The sequence below is a fragment of the Schistocerca nitens genome, chromosome 11, assembly GCF_023898315.1.
Source record: "Schistocerca nitens isolate TAMUIC-IGC-003100 chromosome 11, iqSchNite1.1, whole genome shotgun sequence".
In the NCBI taxonomy this organism is placed as follows: Eukaryota; Metazoa; Arthropoda; class Insecta; order Orthoptera; family Acrididae; genus Schistocerca; species Schistocerca nitens.
The window spans coordinates 50,732,689-50,750,201 of record NC_064624.1 but is presented as its reverse complement, the minus strand read 5'-3'; the positions used below and the strand labels follow the sequence as shown (position 1 = coordinate 50,750,201).

The 17,513-nt window shown below is 37.0% G+C and overlaps 1 protein-coding gene across 5 annotated transcripts in view; it reads left to right on the top strand.

Annotated features, from left to right (window-relative positions):
- The first annotated feature begins 669 nt into the window (after positions 1-669).
- Positions 670-17,513, top strand: part of LOC126213119 (putative zinc finger protein 66) — a 134,333-nt gene continuing 117,489 nt past the window's right edge. For all 5 annotated transcript variants that reach the window (XM_049940730.1, XM_049940728.1, XM_049940727.1 and 2 more), the window contains exons 1-5: positions 670-783; positions 2,881-2,962; positions 5,259-5,321; positions 14,227-14,319; positions 15,853-15,945. In XM_049940730.1, coding sequence (XP_049796687.1) covers positions 755-783; positions 2,881-2,962; positions 5,259-5,321; positions 14,227-14,319; positions 15,853-15,945 — 360 coding nt within the window. In that variant the 5' untranslated portion in view covers positions 670-754. The remainder of the gene's footprint in view (positions 784-2,880; positions 2,963-5,258; positions 5,322-14,226; positions 14,320-15,852; positions 15,946-17,513) is intronic.

Here is a 17,513-nt window from a genome sequence, read left to right as displayed (position 1 = left end):
GGGTACAAATTATTTAATAATCTTCCTCAATCTGTTCAAGAATTACCTGAACAATTGTTCAAACAAACAATTCATGACTGGCTAGTCCTCCACCCATTCTATGACATAAGAGAATTTATCAACTGTAATATAATACTATAATGTTAACAAGAAACCTGTTGTTTCTTTCAAACTATTAATTGTATTTTAGTATGTATCTGACGTTGTCTATTGCTGTAATGGCCGAATGACAATAAAATTATTATTATTATATTATTATTATTATTATTGCCCTTACTAAGGGTGTCAGGGAAGGGGTGATCATCATGGAGAAGAGGATAGTAGGGGGAGGGTTTAGTTCCGGCAAGGCGACGGAAGTCTGACAGGTACTTGTTCGAGTTGTGAATCTATGTGTTTGTATTCGGTTGATATCCATGTGATAAGCTGCAGCTCTATTCACAGTTACAAGTGTTTCTTCACAAATGTATTGTAACTTGCCACTGGTTCATGATTTTTATCCCTACTTGCGCTTATGTTAGAATCATTTTTAGAAACATCGTTGTCTTCTGATATTACACAAACTCTGGTAGGCAAAAAGAAAAAAAAATCAAATATTTCGTCAATCACGTAGGAAAGGGATGCATAACGAACGTGCTGCCGACGCATCTTTATCGCCGATTGGAGCGCTAGTGTCGCTCCACCTGTCAAACGGTGACAACTTTAACAGCAGTGAGTGTCGCAACTGTTACTGTTAGACTGTGTGTCATACTAACAAATGTACACCGTGGAGATAAATAAGCAGAGGTAACAGTAAACTTGTTTCATTCGATCACATTTTTATTATTCTTGTAACTGCATGGGTAACACGAAGCATTTTACATGTTTTTTGTGACGATGCTCTGGCAATAGTTTCAATATTGTATTAATTTAATGGCTTTTGCGGCATATTTGAAATTTACTTTGTTGTGTATACAAACGGCCATGATTAAATTATCGTTGGTGGATTTGTTTATGGTCTGGGCTTGCGTGCGAATTTGGTGTGTACTTGTTTTAGGTTATGTTTTTCAATGCAAACAGCTTGTTTTCCATGAGCTTGTAATTTTTCTCAATAGACAGAGATCAATAATTTTTCCACCAGTATTTCGGAGCGCGCTAAGTACTCTACGTATACTGTTCATCAATTACGAAAAGTACATGTGCCGTTTGTAGCCTGTAGCGTCTTGTGAAGTACATGTTTTTTTTGTCCCATCCGATAAAATCTCTACATGTATACTCTGTAACTTTGTAAAAGAGACGATTTGTATTTTCGACGTTTTTTCAATAGTTTCTACTTATTGTGATCTCCAGTGAAAGTGCTAGTCATTTATAATTGCTGTGGCTAGTCATTTATAATTTTTGAGGGAAGGACGACCGAAGACAGCGAGGTGCTCACTTTCACTATTTCGTTATCTTAATCAGTATCACTGTTGTTATGTAATATTTGTTGTGAAGGAACGACGAGGAATAAGAATAGCGTTTGCTATGATGTAATGTAATGCTCCTCCCGATAATAGCGTAAGTAACTTGATAGTATTCGTCAGTCCTTTAGTGCACATAGTTACTACCTCTTTTCAGGAATTGGGTACCGGTATCTGCAGATAAAAGATGATGTTGGATGTATTAATTTGTTGTGGGTATTTAGAATCATTTTAGTATCCTGTTATTTGATCTGCTGCATAGACCTGGAAATCTTACATTAACAACAGTTTGTGTTAACATGCGTATATGAATGTGGTTTAGTATAAGGGTAATGCTGCAGTGTTTCAAATAGATGTAGAAAGAAATTAGCTGGTGTGGAAAAAACTACTATGTAAGTGCAATTCTCACTGACAAAGAACATTACACATAATCAGACTGTAACAGAACATTCACCATGGGTCTGCAGTTAAGAGGGAGGAGAGCCAGTAAATATGTTTAGCAATAGAAAGTTAACCAATATTAAAAATAGACGACATTTAAAAAAAAATTTCGACAGTTCATATAAAATACAGTATGTGTGATTTTCTTTAGTGGATAGATAAAAAAAAAATCAGCATGGCATTATTTGCTCTACTGTGGGTATTCAGTAATGCCTTGTACAAGGAAAGCCTTAAAGGAGCAACTGTGTCAAAAACACACATTAAACAAATGACAAATGATGGTTTGTAGGCTGCTGAACTCCTCTTATAGTTAGGTTTTAATTTTGTACACATCAAGATGATACTGAGTAACTGCAGACTAATGTCCGAGTTTAGAGATTAAGTACTGAAAGTGCCACATACATGATTAAGACCCGCAAATTCCATTTTACATTGATGAGAACAGGATTATAACACATTTGGATAATCATTTGCATTAGGGTATTCCCAAACTAAATCCCAAAAATGGAAGGCTTTATTTCAATTTATCTTTCTTCAAATTTAAAATTGTGGTTGATGTAAGTTACTGATTTTCTGTAGAAAATATCCTTTCCATTCATTAGTTGCTTTGATTGCTCATAATGCTGTATGCCTAGTTAGAGTTCCTCTGGGAAAAAGCAAGACACCTCTCAAATAATGCTCACAGTAGTAGAGTATACCTTAAACCAATGACAGACACAAACAGTATCAGTCAGTCTAGCATTTTTTCTGTTGGATGGATTTTGCAAAACATGATTTTCTATCATTTTGAGATTATATGTTATGACACTTCATTATGAGAGAATTGTAAATCAGTTCTTGACATTAGACTCTTTTCTTCACCTAGTTTTAATTTATTTATAGTTTAGTGGTTCATCTGCTGCACCCAGTAATGGACTGAAAATACTGCCTTTCAGCTGTATCTCACATTAACAATGGAAATTGAATGTGACTTTTATTATCTGGTTCCTTGTCTTTCCTACAGCCTGACTGCAGTAATGGACCACGAAAAAACTATTTGGATAAAAGAGGAAACAAGTGAGATATCAAGTTCACCAGGCTCCATTGTAAGTAGTTTCTTAGTATTTTTTTACTGTTGTTTCATTAATTTCAGTGTGCAGTATGTTGTGTGAATAAACAGAATTCATGCCATTTTGCTAAAAGTATGAGGAATTAAGTACAATAAAATCTCCAGTGAGTTTTTAAGTTTACACTCAACATTTACAGCACTATGCATAGATTATAATGTGTGTTAAAATTCACAAATGATGCAGGGAAGGGTTTTAATTTAATTTTTGTAAATTTAGACAAATTTGTAATGCACTGCTTGTTGGCAGTTATAATATATTTATATAAAATTGAACTATTATGATAAAAATAGTCATTGGCTGGATGTCATTTCCAATGAGCACAATATTTCAACAAGTGACCACATTGCCATCACCCGGTGCACTAACTTACTGTGCACTTACTAGTGATCAGTATGAGCTATGAGTGTAATTTTTTAGAAGTGTATCATAGGTTACATAGATGGCACCTTGGATCTTGTGTTTGTATGTTCCTGTTGTAGACTGTGGTTGTCTGTTTTGTTTATGCCACTACTTGAGTGGTGTCATAGATTGTCTTTTTGCTATACCTGTATAGGTCTAGTGGAGATGATGATCACTTGAGGAAAGCAATGATTTGCATTGAGTGCTATACTATACATGTTGTGGTTATAGAGTTGCAGCATAGCCTAAGGCCTAGGTTAAGTAGGGAGATGACAGTCTAATTGTGGTTTGGGAAAGCCAATGAAGTTTTTATAACAATCTTTTTCCATAGCTACATTTATGCCATTGATGAAAACCCTTGCTTTCCTACCGTAGTCCAGTATTTTCAGGTTTTCAATACATCTGAAGGTGTTAATCACACTCAAACTCCTGATAGTTATTCAGTTTTCATTTTTCTGATATTTGCAAGTGGTTAGTGAAGTTATCTGTTGCTAATTTCTTAAGGCTTGTATTTCTGCTGTGTTAATGACGTAATCGGTCTACCAGTGCTCAGTCAAGTTCTCATAGTTACCTTGAAAGAAGTTTGAAGAGACATTTACTGTGAACACTGGTTTAAGAAGTTAGTTTCATATAATATTTTTTTTGCATTAGCACTTGTCTCTGAATATGTAAACCAAGTGTCAATAAGACTCATGGCAGAAAATTGTGATTTGTCTCTTTAGTTCACATTAATTAATTTTTAGAACACTGTGTACATGCACCCTGATATATTCCAGTGTGTATATATGTGATGGGAGCAAAGTTATGGCAAAACTAAGAGGTTGTATATTCAGTATTGATCTGGTTTTTTTTTTTTTTTTCTTTTTAATTACTTCTTCTATATACATCACTTCATGATGGAATGATATTTGTAAAATTGCAAGGATGTTACAGAAATATTAAGGAATTTTTGTTGTAAATAATGTAACTTAAAGTTTGACCCAAACTTTTTGTTGCACTGTAAAATATTTGTTGCTTCCTTTGCATCCCTCATCTTGAATGTTTCTGCAGAATTGGTAATGATACAAATGCAAGAACATGCTCCATAGATTGGATTTGCAAAAATTGTGTTGGCAGATTATATGTGTTTGTTGACAGCATAGCAGACAGTCTGCATTGAGTGAAGCTAGACTTCACATTTATTGTAAGCCTGGCTTAAGAACAACAGTACAGAGATGTGTGTTGTTCAGCTTTCAACCTTTTCACCTTGATTATATTTCACTTCTCTTCATTATATTTAACCTCTCTTCACTGATGTGAAATTCGAGGATTATCTCGCACGTTTTTATTCTTTAAATGGTATTGTGTCTGCTGTAGGTAGTGAATCATGAGCAAGTTAAATAATTTGTGATGCAATAAAACCTACAATTTCTGTGATGATGATCTTTTGCCACTCCTATTTGGAGTAACTACAGAAACCAATATATACATGACATTTATCTTTTACACTACTTCCATTGTATAAGAGTGTTTTTCAATAACTCAGTGCTGTATGAAAAAGCTGTGGGTGTTTCATCACTCAGTAAGAATTTATTTTTAGAATAGTTCTGTAGTGAGTAATATCTAGAAAATAATGTTGTCATTCACATAATTTTATTTTCTCTCTAACTGAAATAAAACAAATCAGTTTTGCATCAACCAGAATTACTGTCGCACAAAAGAACATACACTGAGAACTGACAATAAAATGATAGTTGTTGCTAAATTATGTGGTGTTAATTATTCATGAAAAGTAGTTTAATTGTGGCATAGAAGTTGTGGAAGTTGCTAACAGTGTGTGGAGATCATGACTTTTTAAATGTACTCATTTTGCTTTGTGTTACTCTCACCACAGGTCCAGGTATACCCCTCTAGTGTGAAAATAAAGGAAGAACCACAGGAGACTGGGAATAAAGAGGTAATTCTAGAATTTTTTGACTGAGTGGAATTAATCACTGATTTGTTATTTCACAGTTGTGGGGAATGTAAATGAAGAGGTAACCAATATAGCTGAGCATTATTGTCAAGGTTTGTTCAGATATGCTAGTAATTATGACTGACTCACTATATCATAATTTGCCCACTATTGTCAAATATGGCACAAAAGCCTAAATATAGTATTTTTTAGGCATTGCTCTATATAGGTTGAAGTATTGTCTTTGTACAGGAACAATAGTTTTAATATCTACATTAGTAGAGTTATTATCTTGTACAAGGACATGGTAAAAAGTAATGCCTCCACATTTTTTACGCAGAAACTGTTAAAGCTTTTCAAATAAAACAAGCTTTGTTAATTTTTTACGTCTTTATTCTTCAAGTTGACGTATTTATTTCTCAACGTAGTCTCACACACAATGAACACATTTGTCTTGCTGAGAGACCAGTTCATTGATACTGACACTGACTTTGTTGACAGAGCCACAACCTCACCTCTGCTTTCACTGCTTCAGTCACTATCTAATGGAAGTCCTCGAAGGTATTCTTTAGATTTGGAAACAGATGAAAATTGGATGGGGCCAAGTCAGAAGTATATGGAGGATAATTGATGACAGTGAACCTAAGCTGTCGGATTGTTGCAGACATTGCAACCCCCATGTCTTGCCTGGCATTGTCATGCTGGTGCATGTATGGGCAGACTCTTTGAATTTGAAACTTGATCACAGTACGCTGCTCCTCACGCACCAACATAGTTAAGCTACAAATGTTCATGTTACATGCTACAATCCAGAGCCCTCTAGCAGCAGATGGTTCCAATTTGGGTCAGCAGAGCGAAAAAGCCTGTGCACATTACTCAGTCGAGTAATATACGTGACATGTAGTATCTCGACCGATACTGCAAACAGAATTAAAAAGTTGGAGGCATTACTTTTTAGCACACTCTTGTATATACAAACAAAAATAAGAACTACACGTGATTGTGTTGATGTCTAAATAAAATGATGCATGATAGTTGCTGCAATGCCCTGGACCTGAACAGTGATTTCCTACGTATTTGACCAGTTGCCTTGACGAGTAAACTATCCACAGATACTTCTTTGACTGAATCAGTTGTTATTCTCATGGGAGGTTTGATTAGTGGGCAGAGCAAGAATGAGAATTCATCATATACTGTGAAAATGATGACAAAGTACGATTCAAGATATGATTGCTTTTGCTTGAAAATACTCCATTATGTCCGGAAACCCAAAGTGAATCTTGACCCTTCTCAACACTCTTATCATTCACATCACCATCTGAATCAGTATGATACTATATAATACCCACTTTTACAACAATGTGGCAGTTTTCATATTTTACACCAAAGTATTATCTACCATTAAAATTACAGCGCCATTGTAGGCTTCTTTTCTTTGTCCCCTTTTCTACATTTTAATAAACCCTTGCAATGTCATGTGCTTCAATTTATTTCATTATCCTTGTTATCAAGGTATTTACTTAAATTGCAGAGCAATTCTGTTTGTCTTCATTAAATTTACTTTATTCTTTTTTTCATTTCTGTGTTTTCCTTCATTAAATATTTTTACTCTTTTTTTTTTTTTCATTTCTACATTTATCATTTCCTCCATTAGGAAAACTTAAAGAAAGATGGACAGATGGAGCAAACTCCATCCTCCAGAATATGAGTTCTTAACAACTGCAATGCCTCATTCAGTTGCTCCCTAAAGCCAATGTTATTTGGATCATACACAGTTTACACTATAGTGCATTTAAAAGCAGTTGCAACTTTTGACGTTTGGCTCACTGTGTGCCATTGCCTAGGTAGCACCAATGGTTAGCTGTTCAGCTGGTAAAGTGCCCATGGTGCCACACCATGGGTAAACAGTACCATGTGGTGTCACGCATCAGAGGCACCTACATTCATTTCCTCTCATTGTAAATTGATACTTTCTGGCAGTGAAGTGTTTTACAGCTGTCAGGTATTGTAAACAAGTGTTCCGTGCTGCCGTTGCATTAATAATAACATTGCAGCATGTCTGAACATGAGATTCACAGTAAAAGTGATCACCCAAGAACTCGTTCACCAGCTGTGAAGTGTTCTGCTGCAAAATTTTCCTCCAAATTCGACAATAGTAATGAACAATGCACAATACCATTTAGTTGGGATGGATAAAGTCCCAGCAATACAGCAGAGGAAAGCAGCTATTTTTCTCAGTGTACAAAGAAATATTCGATTGGATAAAGTTGAATCCATCTTGTGTAAGGTGGAGTTAATGGAACTTTCAGTACTGTACCAGCCAGAAACTCCATGCTAACAGGTCAGTGAACTGGCTAATGTTTGGACATTGTTTAATCAGGCTTTCTCCATATTATGCTCATTTAAATCCGGCTGGGAATATATGGTCGTAGGTGAAAAGTAATGTGGCAAAAAAAACAAGAAATTTATACTCAGTGATGTTGAAATGTTGACAAGAGAAGTCACTGCAAATGTTATATCGGACTGGTCTCACGTTATCAGGCATATCAAGAATGTAGTTGAGGAGAGCTGGATTCATGGACTGTGACGAGTTTTGAGAAATATGGTACTTCTCTTGTTGCTGTGTTAACATCTGCTTCTTTTGCCTAAACACAGTATAGTTTACAGATACACATCTCACTAACATTGTAAGGCAATTGAAATGGTAACAGTATCCTAAAATGGTGTGTTATTAACCAAGCAACTGAGGGCGAGACATATCAGTAGTTATGAGAAAGCCAGTTCTCAATATAAAAATAAATGTGCAGCTTCTTCACTTATGTCAGTAGATATGGCAATTTCAGATATTAATCATATGGTAAAATACTCTCCTCTTTGCATGCTATCATTTCCCAAGCTTGTTTTGATATCTCAGACCATTTATGACTGACTTGATTTAATTCCTTTGGCCCCTATGGGGGCATAGGGCATCCAGGAGAACTCCACATCTCTCTCTGTATTTGGCCATTTGCCTCAATTTTGCCCAGGTTTTGCCAACTCTTGTTGCTTCCCCTTCCATTGTCCTCTTCCATGTGCCCTTAGATCTTCCTCTCTTCCTTGTTCCCTGGGGATTCCATTCCAATGCTTTTTTCTCGATGGTTTCATCTCAAGGTGTGCCCCAACCAACACCACTTTCTCGCATCTGGTCTTCTATAGGTATTTGGTTTGTTATTCGCCAGAGCTCCTCATTACATATTTTTTCTGGCCACCAGATATTCATGATGTGTCAGAGACATCTATTTATGAAGTTCTGTAATTTGGATGTTATCTTTTTATCCATTTTCCTTCTTTCACTGGCATACACAAGGACAGCCTTCTCATTTGTATTAAAAATACGGATTTTTGTTTTGTACGTGATATTTCTGTTTTTCTGTATTGGATACAATTTATGCCTTTTTAATGCGGTTTTTCATGTCATCTCCAGCTCCACCATATTCCATCACTATACAATCAAGATACAGGAATGAGTTGAGTCGCCACCCACTGCTCCTCTATTAACAGTGGCACCTCCGATGTTCCCTGAATTTACTATCATTTCCTTTGTTTTGCCTGTATTTATCTTGAGGCCAGCAGTCTCTGCTTCTTCTTTCAGCAAGTTTAATGTAGCTTGCATATCCGTCAGCTAGGCTAGTGATACTGTGTTGTCTGCAAAATCCAAATTCTCTAGACATTCATGGATCTCCCACTGGATTTCTCGTCTCCTGCCTGCTGTGACTCTTCACATAACTGAGTCTAGAACAAGTAGAAAAAGTGTTGGTGATACAATGCAACTCTGCCGGACTCCAGTTATTACTTTCATGGGCTCTGTCACATTTCCCTTGTGGAGAATGCAATGTTTGTGACCATCATATACATATTTTATGATGTTTAAGATCTTCTGTGGTATCCCATACTTCTGCAACACCTGCCAGAGCACTTTGTTTCATGCAATCGAAGGCCTTCTGAAAATCAATGAATACCAGGTACATGTTTGCTTGGAATTCTTCGCTTTGCTTTAAAATTATCCTAAGAGTGTTAATAAGATCAATACAACTGTGTTGTGCCCTAAAACTGGCCTGTTATTTACGCAGTCACTTTTCAAGAGACTCTTTAATTCTGTTAAAAATAATTCTGGTGATGATGTTACTGGCACTGACAACAATGTAATACCATGCCAGTTGCTACAGTCTGACAAATTTTCCTTTCTTGGGAGCTTTATGACCAAACCATTTTTCCACTCCTTTGGAGATTTCTCTTCAAGCCAAATATGCTTCATCAAGGGATAGAGCATCTTAACAGTACGTTCAATATCAGCTTTTAAGAGCTGTGGTGCTATGTTGTCTAGGCCTGGAGCCTTTGTATTCTTTATGGTTTTCAAAGCAACCCTAATTTTGTCCATTTTGGGACACTGCAAATTTATATCTTGATCTTCTTCGACTTACTCTGGAACATCTCTTACCTGTTCATCATGGTTGTCTTCAAAATTTAACAGTTCCTTGAAGTGCTCCTCCCATCTCTGTAGCTGTGCCTGTTGAGTGGTAGGCATCACCCCATCCTTGTTCTTAACTGGGCCTTCATATCTGAAGTTCTTCATTGACAACCATTTGGTTGTATTGTAGAACCCTTTAATATTTCCTTGTCTTGATGCCTCTTCTGCTAATTTTGGTTGCTCATCTTTCCATTTCCTTTTATCTCTCTGTGTATTCTTTATGCGCTTCACTCTTCTGCATTCTTGTCATACAAAGATTTAACTTAAGTTTTAGTTCTTTCCGGTGGCTGATCTCATCTGATGTAGCATTGGAGGTCCGTTCCTTCCATAGATTTGCCTTACATCCTATGATTTTTTCTATCACATCTAAATAACTGTCTTTGATTTTTTTCCCCCAACATGTTTCAATTCCCTTTTCCATAAAGTTTTCTTCAGAGAGGATCTGGAATCTGTTTTGTAGTTCAAGAGCAAATGTTTCTTTGATCTGTTGGTCTTTTAGCCTTGCTAGATCTGTTTTCTTGCTCCTGTGACTGATCTTGCTTCTGTTTGCCTCTCTTTTTCAGTCTGAATTCTGCCAAAACTAGGTGGTGGTCATTTCCAACGTCCGCTCCTCTTCTGTTTCTGACATCTAACGGAGAGTGTTGGAACTTGCAGCTTATGACTATGTGGTCTATTTGATTTTCGGTAACATGGTCTGAAGAAGATCACGTTTTCTTATGGCAGTTACGATGTGGAAACAATGTGCCTCCAATGACTAGGTCATGTTCAGTGCATGTGTCTATCAGCAGTTCACCATTTACATTCCTTATCCCAGTACCGTACACACCCATGATATGTTCAAGCCCTTCATTTTCTGAACCAACTTTTGTGTTCAAGTCACCCATTAAAATTTTTAGGCCCCTAGAATTTGTTTGTCTAAGGGCTCCGTTAAGCTCTGTATAAAATGCATCTTTTAATTCTGCTTTAGCTATTTTATTAGGTGTCTAGCATTGAATTACAGTGACATATCACACATTTGTTTTAAAGCATGTGGTTATTATCCATTCTGAGACTGGTTTCCACTCCAGTAAGCTCTTCTTGCTGCTTTTAGATAGTAAGAGCCCTACACCATTCCTACACATCACGTCGTCACCTGTCTGACCTGCGTACAGCAGAAGTCCACCAATTTGTGTTTGTAACTCCCCAGATTCTGGCCACCTTATTTCACTTAGTCCCAATATATCTAGTCAGTAGTTCTCCATCTGGTTTTCAACCTCTCTTAGCCTCCCTGCCTCTCTCAACATCCTTACATTCCAAAGACCAATACGGGTTTTCCTTTTCAGCCAAAGGTCATATCCTTAAGATCCATCCAGCTGTTTCTCCTGTTAGTTTCTGTGATGCGTGTTTTTTGTTGGTGTGGGTTATCAGCCCACAGCACCTGAGTGTCCAGGTGGGGCTGCCACCTCATGGCCTGGACACCTGCCAAGGTTTTATTTCAGGACATTACCCCCTAGATAGCTTGTCTTCAGCACAACTAAAGAATGCTGTCCATGTCTTTGCAGTAAGGCCTATGTGCATCAATGTTGTCATGGTTTCCAAGGATCTTCTGCTGTCCACATTAGGGGGCTGTGCCTGCTGCCACACAATCACAGGGAGGAAAAGGAAAGAAAGGGAGAGTATAGGATGGGCCATGATAGAATAGGTCAGGACACTAGGCGGGACATTGTGAGACACACTTCATCTGGATTCTCTATGGAGATCTGTCCAGCTTGGTAGGCCCTGCTTGTAGTTACACTACTGCTGGTATAGCCCTCCACTTCATTGGATCTCACAAACCTCTCGCCCACATGGATGGTGTTTCATTAAGGTGGTGTCTCCTGAGGGGGAGACCATTTATGAGATATAAGGGATTTATGAATATTTCATTCTGGCATTTTTACTGGCATGTGCGTTGGTGATGGAGACCTTTACTAACATTCCATTTACTTGACATTGGAGATAAATAGCAATGTCTCAGAGGTTTAAAGAATAATTCAATATGTTATCTAAATTTCATATGCAGCATAATATGACCTAACACAAATCAAATGCAAATTCATAGTGACCCCCTATGTTTGTTTGCAAACTTTAAGAATTTCTTGCAGTAATTTAACTTATACTGAAATATCACAATAACTATGACCTTTCTTGAAATGATAGGGAATTAATCAGAAAGTTGACAAATGAAGCTATAAGATGTGCGAGAAAGATTACAGATCAACCAGATGTGCAGCTGACAGGTTATTTGCCAAGCAGGCCTGACATTACCTTTGCCTGCTGATATCATCCATGCTAGCAACTATGCACCCCTCCACTCGATCCATACTGAATTGTCAAAAGTCACAACTAATTTTAAATGCACTATAAACAACTTCTTCTTTTGTGCATTGAGTATTAGGCCTTCACTCTTCCTTGGCCTTCCCCGGCTTCGTCAACCTACTGGGCTATAATCTCTGATGTTGTAATATTGTCTGCCACTGTTCATTGTGTCAAGATATCGACTCAGTTTTCCTCTTTGTCATCAATTTTGTTTTGTGTGTTAAACATTTTAAATTCTGTCATAATGTCTTCTCTCATACAGCCATTTGTGGGTGTAAAGAATTCCATTGCACTGCCTGGATCTCACTGCCTTGTCATTTGTAAGTGACTAATGACTCGCCTCCACGGGGTAATGTGGAGATGGTCATCATTTTCTAAAACTTCCTTCATGTTATTTTCTCTGTCTTTTTTTCTGAAGTACCTGTTTGCTTTTACGTGTAGTTTCCAAATTTTGTTACTTTCTTACCTGTATCTTTGTCATGTTTGTATGTGATATCACATTTCAGATAGTTAAAATATCTGACCTGTTGTACTGCTGTATTGCTCAGCACTGTTTTTAGATTTAAAGAGGTCCCATCCTATAAAAATCATACTTTACTTTTGTTCTCACCTTGGTAATGGCTAAGGAACCAACCCTGACAGAGAACTGGCAGGTCTGAAGCCCATAAGCTGACAGCTACACCATCAGACTCAAACTGCATGGCACTTGTGATGTGATCAGAACATTTTCACACAGCAAGTGTTCCATGCAAGGCTTGAAATTCTGCCAGTTATATTATACAGGATGTATTCACTCTGGGAAAACTGGGAAATCCTGGAATTTTTTCATCTGGGGAAACCTAGGAATTTTTTAGGACTATGGAAATATTTCATTGTTTTAGTTCTCAGTTAAAATTTTGTAATTAAGGCTGGTAAGAACTGATGCTCTTCAAAGGATTTTACAGCATCCTGCTGCAGCAGAATAATACTGTAGCAATAAAACATAAACAAGAGGATAAAACCAAAATAAAACATTGCAAAGGAAATGTGCCATTTACAACAACAACAACAGAAACACAGTGTACACACAAGTGTCTGCCAACAGCAAAATGCGTCAAAAGCTTCGGGATGAAGACTATGCAACATAATAACAAACAGCTTCCAATCAGTGTGACTGTTAGGTTCGCGAGAGTGGTTGCAAGTGGGCTCATGCACATGCTCAGTTTATTCATGTAGGAGCAGTACCTTTTCCTGCTTCTAGCTACTTGAAAAGTTTTTCTGGCACACCGAAGCTGCCAGGGTGATTTTACTGTTTCTTCTTCATTTACAGCTCTCACATTAAATGGAAACAAAATGAATTTCTTTGGTCAGGAGCTATGAAATGAATTACAATGCATTCACATAATAATGGAAGTCTAAAATATCATATTGATTTTAGTTTCCTCATTTTATTTTATTTCAGCATTTTGGCAGTCAAATATTAATCACCTTGCAGAACAGTGAAGTTGTTTTTGTTGGTTTGCTAAAGAAATTTTGGCTTTTATTGATCCTTTCCACAGAGGCAGTCAATTTATTTGAAACTAAATGTTTCATTCCACAGTGTTGGCTACTTTCAGCTGTTCACTGTAATTAAAGAGCATTTTTTCATCTTCTTGACAAAGTAAACTGATAACAGGAACCAAAGTCTAGACCATAGCAAAAGTTGTCTTAAGCATATATAAACAGTCCAGGGAGCAATCCAAATCATGAAGTGTAATGCATGCAAGTTAAGAAACCTAGAACCTTTGCCTGCCTTCTACAGGCAAGTGCTCTACTGATAGTGCACCTGCCTGTGAAAGGGAAAGGTCTTACTTTTGAGTAAGAGTCCTGCACACAGTGTTAATCTGCCAGGGAGTTTAAAATCAATGCACACTCTGCTGCAGAATGAAAATTTATTCTATTTGGATGATTACTGCTTTTTTAGCAATGTAATTTTCTATGTGAGGTGTGGTTAAAGACAAACCTCTCCATCTCTTTTAATAGTCATACAGTTGTTACAGAGTTTTATGTGCAAGCTTTAAATGGGTAATTATTCTCCTTTTCCAGTTACTTCAAGATCCATTAAAAATTGAGGCTCCATTTTACAACACAAAGGAAGATCCAGGACTGAAATTGAATGCGAGTCTCTCTGAACATAGTGTAAGTTTTCAAATCAGTGTTGTTTTATGCTTGAGGTACAGCAAGACAATCATGGAATGTAATTGCTGCATATAGTTAAAAAATCATAGATCGAGAGCCATTCTAACCTACAATATCAGTAATTTTTAGTATTTTTGTAGAGTTACCATGACTCATTATCCTTGTGCGTTATATGTTATCCGTGGTGGTGGTGGTGGTGGTGGTGGTGGTGGTGGTATGTCAAAAGACTGCTTTGAACCCAGCTCTCCAAGCTACTCTATCCTGTGTAACCCTGTTCATTACAGAACAACTGATGCAACCTACATTCATCTGAATCCTGAATCCTTCTTACTGTACTTATCTCTGGGTCTCCCTTTACAATTTTTAGCCCACCTCCTCCCCTCCATCCCCTGCCTACACCTCCTTCCAGTACTAAATTGGTAATCCCTTAATGTCTCAGAATGCATCCTATCAACCAATCCCTTTTTTAGTCAAGTTGTCCCTTAAATTTCTTTTCTCCCCAATATGAGTCAGTACATCTTCATTAGTTCTGTGATCTACTAATCTGATCTTCATTCTTCTGTTGTACCACATTTCAAAAGCTCATATTCTCTTCTTGTCTAAATTGTTTGTCACCCCTCTTTCACTTCCATACATGGCTACGCTCCAGATAAATACCTTCAGAAAAGACTTTCTAACACTTGTGTGTGTGTGTTCAATGTTAACAAATATTTCTTCTTGAGAAACGCTTTTCTTGCCATTCTCAGTTATTTTGCTACCAAAATAGCATAACTTGTCTACTACTTTAAGTATATCGTTTCCTAATCTAACTCCTCCTAACCTTTGACCAGTACAGCACGGCATCATTTGGATATACACAGATAAGGCAAACATTACAGCTACTGCCCACCATGAGAGTGAATGCGCAGTGCTGTGGACACAGGGCTACTAAAGGAAACATTTGCCTTGGGTATCATTGAACCTCTAGTAGTAACCGAATGCATTACGATTACTGTGAATTGTGTGAACATGGTTCCTTTGATCCTTTGTTTTTCCTAATGGTAATCACATATTTCCAGCTGGGTAATTGTCGATTTCACAAGGCCAGAATCATGCCGCAGTGGTTTGAAGAGTATTACAGTGAATGCACATTCATGACTTGCCCATCACATCCAACTGATGTGCATCTGTGGAACACATGCCAATCTGAACCCACAAACCAACAGCCAGTAATTCAAGGGATTTGCATGAGCTAAATTCTAGCACATCTAGTGCCATATACCTGCAGAAACCTACCAAGAAATTGTCAAATCTTTGCTATCCAGAAATACTGCTGTAGTGTGTTGCAGATATGGATCCACACACTACAAAACAGATGGTTTGATGAGTTTGCTCAACAGCGTATGGTACTAAAATATTTGATCAGAAAATTAGCTTTATTAAATTACTCTTTGAATAAGAGATGAGTCACTGAAAAGTGTGATCATCTTCATAATGAAATATTGAGAGCTATGTTGTATGTACATAATTAGAGGTTTTGTTTTCTTTTGTCAGTATCTGGAAGACCCATTGATAGCCTCGGGGTCCACTGATCATATTAAGGAGGATTCAGTACTAAATTTAGGAGCAGAAGAAATTGAGACTTTTGTAAGTATTCACATTTTACAGATGGATTGCATATGAAGTAAAAATATGTCATTTGGTAACTGTGGAATACAAAGAATGCATTACAGTGAAATTAGCATCGTTTATACCCCTTAGAAGTTTTGTAGTATTGTATTATTCCACTTCAGTTATTTGCTGACTGTTATGAGTAAAATTTCAACAGAGCTGTAACAATATATGTAATCATATTTTCACTGTCACAGGTTGATATCAGTTACAGTAAGATCATGATAATTCGGCACTCTATAATCCAGCGGACCCAATAGTCCAACATGCGTCTGGTATTTTGCCATGGCGTGACACCTTTTCAGCAATAATTGTTTGCCTAACTGTGTGATTATAGTCTTGCCAAGATAAGCCAGTTGCATTACTGGCTTTGTCAGTATCAGTGATTCTTCATTCACTAAACCTAAGTTTACAGTACTTATGTTTGCATCAGTGCTGTGGTATTTTAATTATTTAATGAAGTCATTGTGCTGTGTTAATATTCAGCTACTTGTATGACTGTCAGTTAGACTACATCGCAGTAAAATGTTTGTATGTACAGTGAAAAATTTCCAAACAGAGCAAAAGTGCACCTAAAGCAGCAAAACACAAACGTGATGTTGACAAGCCACAAAAAACTGGTCATCATAAGCAGACTGGGAAAAGTGAGAACCAAAACAGTATTATGAGTGAACTATGGTCTAAAATGATTGAAGAAACAGAGAGGGAAAGCAATTTAAATGATGAGTAGTTTACAGCTGATCGTTCTGAAATTGTACAAATGATAAATTCTGTGTCTACCAATGAAGTGAGTGCTTTTTCAGGTGAAATTAAAATGGATTGACATAGGTAGAAATTCAGTTACCGAAGGAGAGTGGATGATGTGATATTATAAAAGTGTTTTGAAGTCACAGGAGGCACCAGAAGTTGACAGTGATTATGGCAAAATGTCTGCAACTAACATCTCTGGGATTGACACTATGGAAGCCTTAGACACTTTAGTGAGATTCACTAATTGAAGACAATAATATGGTGCCTCTGAAGTTTTGAATCTGAACATCAAGCAAAATAATTGTTGCCAAAAAAGGGCTCAATCCAAGAAACAATTTGGAATTTTTGTAATGTTCAGGGTGCTCTGAAGATAATTTCAGCTAAACCATCGGTGGTAGACACCAGTCTGGCATATTCCATGCCTGTGAGGCTGTCAGATATCTGTACTGTGTCTAACACAGTGATTACAACTAAACTGCACCACATTATTGACTATAATCTTTATTAATTAGCTTCTTGATATCCTCAAATCAGTGGTCCTTATTGTATTTTGTAACTAGCACACAAAACTTTATTTATGCACAGTATATCAAACTTCTCTAAAACTTTGAGCCTTAAACTGTTGTGTTAGAGCAATGTACTATTTGACTTTTAATTCAGTTTTATATGTATTGGAAAGTAGTTCTTTTTCTGATAAAGGCTGAGGCCAAAAGCTTAAGTGTAAATCTCTTTTAATTTTGCCTGTTGGCAACTTAACATGTTATCTTTACGTTAGTAGCAATCTATCTTTTTCT